The following is a 6,725-nucleotide window of genomic DNA, read 5'->3' as shown; positions in this document are numbered from 1 at the left end:
GGATTGGGACTACTGAGACATCCAGCCTTGTGGACTGAGCGACTACAGATTCTCAGCCTCTCCAGTGTGGTGCAGCCATTGTTGGACTACTCGGACTCTATCCTGTGAGCTAAGCTGATAAATCTTTATACATATTCATTCTACTGGTTCTGTTTCCTTGGAGAACCCTGACTAATACAGTATTAGAGTGACACTGGTGTCATAGAAGAAATTTCAAAGTTCTCCCTCCATTTCTATCTTTTTGAATAAATTAAGTAGTATTGGATGTAGATCTTTAAATGTCTGGTAGAATTCTGCTGTAAATCCATCTGGTCCTGGGCTTTTTTTTAGTCAGGAGGTTTTGTATTACTGTTTCAATTTCCTTATGTATTATGGGTCTGTTTAAGCTGTTGATCTCTTCTTAGTTTAGTTTTGGTGGTTCCCATGCTTTTAGATACCCATTTCTTTTAGGTTTTCAATTTAGTAACGTATAGGTTTTTAAAGTATTCCCTTATAATGTTCTGTATCTTTCTGGTGTCTGTTGTGATGTTTCCCCTTTCATCTTTGATTTTGCTGATTTGGAGGTTCTCTTTCTTTCTTTTGGTTAACTGGGCTAGGGGGTCTGTCAGTCTTGTTTATCTTTTTAAAGAACCAGCTCTTGGATTAGTTGATTCTTTGTATTGTTTTGTTTCTATTTCATTAACTTCTGCTCTGACTTTTGTTATTTCTTCTTGTCTGCTGTGTTTGGGCTTCATTTCCTGTTGCTTTTCAAGTGGCTTGAATTACAATGTTAAGTCATTTATTTGTGTTTTGATTTTTTTAATGTAGGCACTTAGAGCTATAAACTTCCTTCTAAGGTCTGTTTTCAATGTGTTCCAGAGGTTTTGTTGTGTTGTATTGTCCTTTTCATTTAATTCCAGGAATACTTTTCTTTCTTAATTTATCCATTGACCCAGTCATCATTCAGAAGTGTGTTGTTTAATCTCCATGTGTTCATGTAGTTACTAGGCTTTCTTCTGCTGTTGACTTTAAGCTTTATTGCATTGTGGTCTGATAGAATGCATGGAATTACTTAAACCTTTTTATATTTGTTGAGGTTTGTTTTGTGCCTCAGTAGATGGTCGATTTTGGAGAAAGTTCCATGGGGTGCTGAATAGAAAGTATATTCTTTGGTGCTTAGGTGGAATAATTGGTAGATGTCAGGCCCATTTGACATATGGTATTGTTTAATTCAGATGTCTCTCTGTTAATTCTCTGTCCTGTTGACCTATCTAATGGAGACAGTGGGGTACTGAAGTTCCCTACTATTAATGAGTTGGGATTAATCTGGGTCTTAAAGTTCTATAGTACTGTTTTTATGAAGTTGGGAGCACCAGAGTTTGGTGAATATAAGTTCATGATTGTAATATTTTCTTCATCAACTGTTCCTTTGATCAGAACAAAGTGGGCCTCTTTATCTCTTCTGATTAGTTTTAGTTTAGAGTCTATTTTATTAGACATTAGAATTGCAACGCCTGCTTTTTTCTTAGTATCATTCGCTTGGTATGTTTTTTTCCATCCTTTCACCTTAAAGTAGTACCTGTCCTTGAAAGTGCAATGAGTTTTTTGAAGACAACAAAAAAATGGGTTTTGTTTCTTAATCCATTCTACTAGTCTGTGTCTTTTGACTGGGGAGTTCAGTCCATTGATATTTAGTTATTAATGAAAGATGTGTATTGATTCCTGTCACTTTTTTAGTTATTAATGAAAGATGTGTATTGATTCCTGTCACTTTTTTTTTCTGTTCACATTCTTGGTGTAGCTGTGCCCTTCCACAGTTATACCTTCATTAAATTTCTTTCCATAACCCCTTGGGTATAGCCGTTCCTTTCTTCAGCTCTTTGTATTGTTTCAAGAACTCTCTGAAGGGCTGGTTTTGTGGGCATGAATTCCTTCAGCCTATTTATGTCATGCAAGATTCTTCTTTCCCCTTTGACTATAATAGACATTTTGGCTGGAGTAATCTGGGTTGGCATCTGTGGTCATTTAGAACTAGGAATACTTTGGTCCAGGCTCTTCTGGCTTTCATAGTTTGCAATGAAAAGTCAGTTGTAAGCCTGATGAGTTTTCCTTTATATGTGACTTGTTGTTTTTCTTTTGCAGCTTTCAGTATTCTTTGTTCTGTATAGTGTTTTTACTATGATGTGGAGAGTTTCTTTTCTGGTCCTGTCTATTTGGTGTTCTCTGTGCTTCTTGTATTTGTATGGGCATGTGTTTCCTTAATTTTGGGAAATTTTCTTCTACAATCCTGTTCCATACCAAGATCTGGTCCATACCATTATCCTGAGATTCTTCTCCTTCCTATATACCTATGTTTTGTAAATTTGTTCTTTTTATGGTGTCACACAATTCCTGCATATTCTATTCTTGTGTTTTCTTAAATTTTTCATAATCTTTGTTTGAGTGGTCTAATTCATCTACTTATCTTCCGGTCTTGATATTCTGTTTGCCATTTCATTCATCCTATTGGTGAGGCTTTTTCCTGTCACTTCTATTTGGCTTACTGTTTCACTTCTTCATTTCAGCCTGAGCAGTCTTCAATATTTCTAGCTCTTTTCTGAATGAAATCAGAAGTTTATTCCTATCTTCTTTCAGTTCTTCGTGTGTTCTTTAAATTCACTAAATTCTTTGATCATGATTACAATTGTTCTTTTGAGTTCTATGGCTTGTGTTTTCTCTAGGGGGTTCTCACTGTACTCCTCTACAGGACTGATGGTACTTGGTGGGGATATATTATTTTGATTTTCCATGTTATTTTTTCTCTGTGACTTTGATATGTGGATTTCTTTTGTAGATTCTGGTTCTTGTTTGAGACTCAAGCCTTCCTTTGTTGAGTTTTGGTCTGCTTCTTTTTGTAAACTTTTTGTGCCTTTTTGGTTTACTTGTTGGACATGAAAAGCTGGTTGGTCTAGGCTTCAGGTTCTCTCTTTTGATTTTATATTGGAGTAGCCAAATTCCTTTCGTCTTGCTGCTCAGGAGTTCCCACAGAGGCCCAAGTCAGATGAGGATTAGATGCTCTCAGGCTTTCTCCTAAGGTATGGATCCCTCCAGGAAGATGCTGGCCTCAGGAGTTTGAGGGCTAGGCTGGCCTGGGAACAGGGTCCAGGAAAGATGCTGGCCCCCAGGAATGTAAAGGGAGGTGGGGACGAGAAAGGCCCAAGGGCACCTGGGGATTACAGGGAGGAATTGGGTTGGTCTGGATGCAAAGGGTCAGGAAGCACTGGGGATTCTGGGCTAAGAGGTCAGTCCATGGGTCTGGGGTGTCACAACAAGAGATGGGTCAGTGCCCCTGTTAGGAGGAGAGATGGGGTGGGGGAACTGGGAGGGTGAATGAGGCTGGGGGAGTCAAGGCGCAGTGGGCACAGCAGCCAAACATACCCAGGCAAGCTGCTGGCTCCAGGAAGCTGTGGGGCTGGGCCGCCCAGAGATGCCAAATTTTTAAATGATTTACTCTGTGTGTGTGTGTGTACCTGGAGGTCAGAGGACAATGTGAAGGAATTTGTTCTTGCCTTCCACCATGTGGGTCCTGGGGATTGAACTCAGGTTGTCAGGCTTGATGACAGGCTCCTTTACCTGCTGAACCATCTCTCTGGTCCAGTGTGAATATTCTTGATGCAACAGAAATGAACACCTAGTTTTTTGTTTTTAATTGAGATGCCAGGGATTAAAGTCAGGGCCTTATCCATGCTAGGTAAGCACATTTCTAAGCATAATTGCAAATACAGGTATCCTCAGAATAGAAAATTCTCTTTTGGATCTTCAAAAATTTAAAAAAACCCACACCTTGCATATACTGCTCTTCATAAAAGTAATTATACATTCTGAATTGAGATCTCAAGACTGTATTTTATGGAAACATTGTCTAAAACCATCCTGCATTTTCCATCACCTATTCAATGAAACCTTGTTTACCACCTCTGGTTGATAAATAGCAGGATTTGGGAAATCTGGCTTCTCTTGGAATTTACCCCAAATTTCTGACAGTTCTTCTCATAAAATCATCTCATCTTTAAGCAGGTGGGGTGCTGAAAGCTAGCCAGTAACATATGTGCTTATATGCATACATTTGCAACAGGAGTACTCTTGTCTATATATCAATCTGATTTAGATCATAAGAATCAACATGCTTTTATGATAAATATGAGAATGTAGTGAGAACAATGGCATTTACCGATGATGTCTGCATAGATTTCCATTTTGTTGTGCTGCTGAGCCAGGGTGAAAGCTTCATTGTTACATTTGGACATGACCAGAAACTGGATGGCAGACCCATAGTCACCAAGCTCTAGAAAAAACCTGTAACAAAGGACTTTAATTAGCTTGACCCTCTTGTAAAATGGGTTAAGTTTATGACTGTGATGGTCAATACTGATTGTCAACTTGATAGGCTCTAGAATTATCAGGAGATAAACTTTTGGGTGTGCCTGAAGGTGTTTCTAATTTGGGTTAACAGAGGTACAAAGACCCACCTAAATGTGGGCAGCAGCAGTTGGTGGATGAGGATCCCAGACTGAACAGAAGGAGAAAGTGAGTTGAGCATCAGCATTCATCTCTCTCTGCTTCCTGACTGTGGATATAACCTGACCAGCTTCCTCACACTGCTGCTGCCATTCCTTCCCCACCAGGTTGAACAGTGTCTCCCGAACTAGGAGCCAAAATAAATCCTTCCTCCTCCCTTAAGTTGCTCTTGTCAGGTATTTGATCACAGTAATGAAAACAGTAATAAATACAGTGACTTATCAAACAAATCTTGTTTCTACCAGGAGAAACCATGTAAAAATGTGTTGTACACTGCAGTTCTGTACTGTCCATCTGTATGTGACAGACATACTCTGACATGCTGATCACAACAAAAAGCCTTTGCATTGAAATACCTAGATCTAACAAAAAAAAATAAAAAAGAATATATATTCCTTCTGAATTTATATATTTGGTGAGGAGAGGTGGGGGGGCGGGCTTTCTTTTAAAGTTAATTTTTAGAAGTCTAAATCTATGTGTGTGCAGTGTCACCTGGCTACCATCTTGGCTCCATCCAGAGACTGGGTCTCTCTGACAATGCTGACAGCCTTTTCGGGGTTATTGAGATGGTCCAGGTAGATCCGGATGACATTGTTCCATTGTTTTGCATTTTCATATGCCATAACGGCTTCTTTGTATCTGCATAAAACGCATAGTTCAGATGAACTTTCACAACACTGTCAATTTTTTTTGGAGGGGGATGGGGGAGAAGGATGCCAATATACATGTTGGGGACACTTTTCTATTTTACTGACAGTGGTTTAGTTTTCTTGCACTTCTTTCTCCTTCATTAGAATAAAATACCAGGACTCTCCTACTAAAATGCATTCTTGTGGCTGGAGAGATGGCTCAGCAGTTAAAAGCACTGGCTGCTCTTGCAGAGGACCCAGGTTTGATTCCCAGCACCCATATGGTGGCTAACAACCATCTCTAACTCCAGTTCAGGGGAAGCTGATGCTCTTCTGACCTCCGTGGCCATTGCATGACATGTGTGCACTTACACACATCCAGACAATATACTCAACTCATACAAAATAAAAATAATAAATAAAATATTTTAAAATGCATTCTTTTTAGGGGCTTGATAAATGAACTGTAAAATACCAATTCTGAATTTTATTTTCTCATATAAATTAAAACTAGGCAATTTGTTTGTATTTTACTGTGCTTTTTAAATTTTTAAGTAGGAAGATTATAATATCAATATAGACTTATTATTAAAAAAACCCTAGAAATTACAGAATGCTTCACAATCACATAGACAAAGCTTAACAGTGAGATATAAAATCTTTAGTATGCTGACCTCAAGATTTCTTAGTTTGAATTAACTTTTGGCACCTCCAATTTCAACAAGATGCTTAGTGTCAATCAGTATCAAGTTCCCAAGGCTACTTTTCTTAAAGTGCAAAGTATTACTAACCTTTAAAAGTCTCTTTTTTTTTTTTTAACATTTACTTATTTATTTTTATTTGATGTGCATGAGTGTATTGCCTGCATCTCTGTAAGTGCACCTGTGGCATGCAGTGCCCATGGAAGACAGAAGAGGGCACTGGATCCCCTGGAACTGGAGTTACAAATGGTTGTTAGCTGCCATGTGGGTGCTAGAATTCGAACCTGGGTCTTCTTTAAGAACAACCAGTGCTCTTAACTGCTGAGCCATCTCTCCAGACCTGTTTAAAAGTCTCTTAACAGACACTTTCCAAAGTTATTTTCCAAAGGCTGTAGAAATTTACATTCCCATCCGTCATGTATAACAAGTACATTTTGACAGTATGGTTAATATATACATTTGTGGTTAATACAAAATAAAGACAAATTTCAAATATGGTGGCATGCTTTTATTACTCTCAGTGGGTGGAACTTTGAGTGGTCACAGGAGTGGGGTTTGTGATGGTATTTCCTCCTCTATGACTTGCCTCTTTGTCTTCAGCTCCTTTTTTTGAGTTTCTTGCACCTATTAAGCTGCAGAAATTCTCAGTATATTTAGGATATTAACTAGTCATATTTCCTTTCTTTTTGTTCCTTCTGCATCTCTACGGCATCTTCCTTGATAAAATGATGCCATTTAACTCCGTTTCCATGCCATATTATGCCAAAATGTTAACTTTCAGTACTTAAGCTCACATGAAAGAGATTGCAGAGTATGAATACATAAAGGTCTGTAATGCAGGTAGATACTTCAGCCAATG

The 6,725-nt window shown here is 38.5% G+C and overlaps 1 protein-coding gene across 2 annotated transcripts in view; it reads right to left on the bottom strand.

Moving 5' to 3' along the window:
• Wdr19 (WD repeat domain 19) overlaps positions 1-6,725 on the bottom strand; it is an 89,323-nt gene that overhangs the window by 32,764 nt on the left and 49,834 nt on the right. For both annotated transcript variants that reach the window (XM_008833229.3, XM_008833230.3), the window contains exons 25-26: positions 5,029-5,175; positions 4,190-4,314 (exon numbers count right to left, since the gene is read on the bottom strand). In XM_008833229.3, the coding sequence (XP_008831451.1) occupies positions 4,190-4,314; positions 5,029-5,175 (272 nt within the window). The remainder of the gene's footprint in view (positions 1-4,189; positions 4,315-5,028; positions 5,176-6,725) is intronic.

The sequence above is a fragment of the Nannospalax galili genome, unplaced genomic scaffold (genome assembly GCF_000622305.1).
Source record: "Nannospalax galili isolate Female #2095 unplaced genomic scaffold, S.galili_v1.0 scaffold236, whole genome shotgun sequence".
Taxonomy (NCBI): domain Eukaryota; kingdom Metazoa; phylum Chordata; class Mammalia; order Rodentia; family Spalacidae; genus Nannospalax; species Nannospalax galili.
The sequence above is the reverse complement of the archived record's forward strand: the minus strand, read 5'-3'. Positions and strand labels throughout refer to the sequence as shown.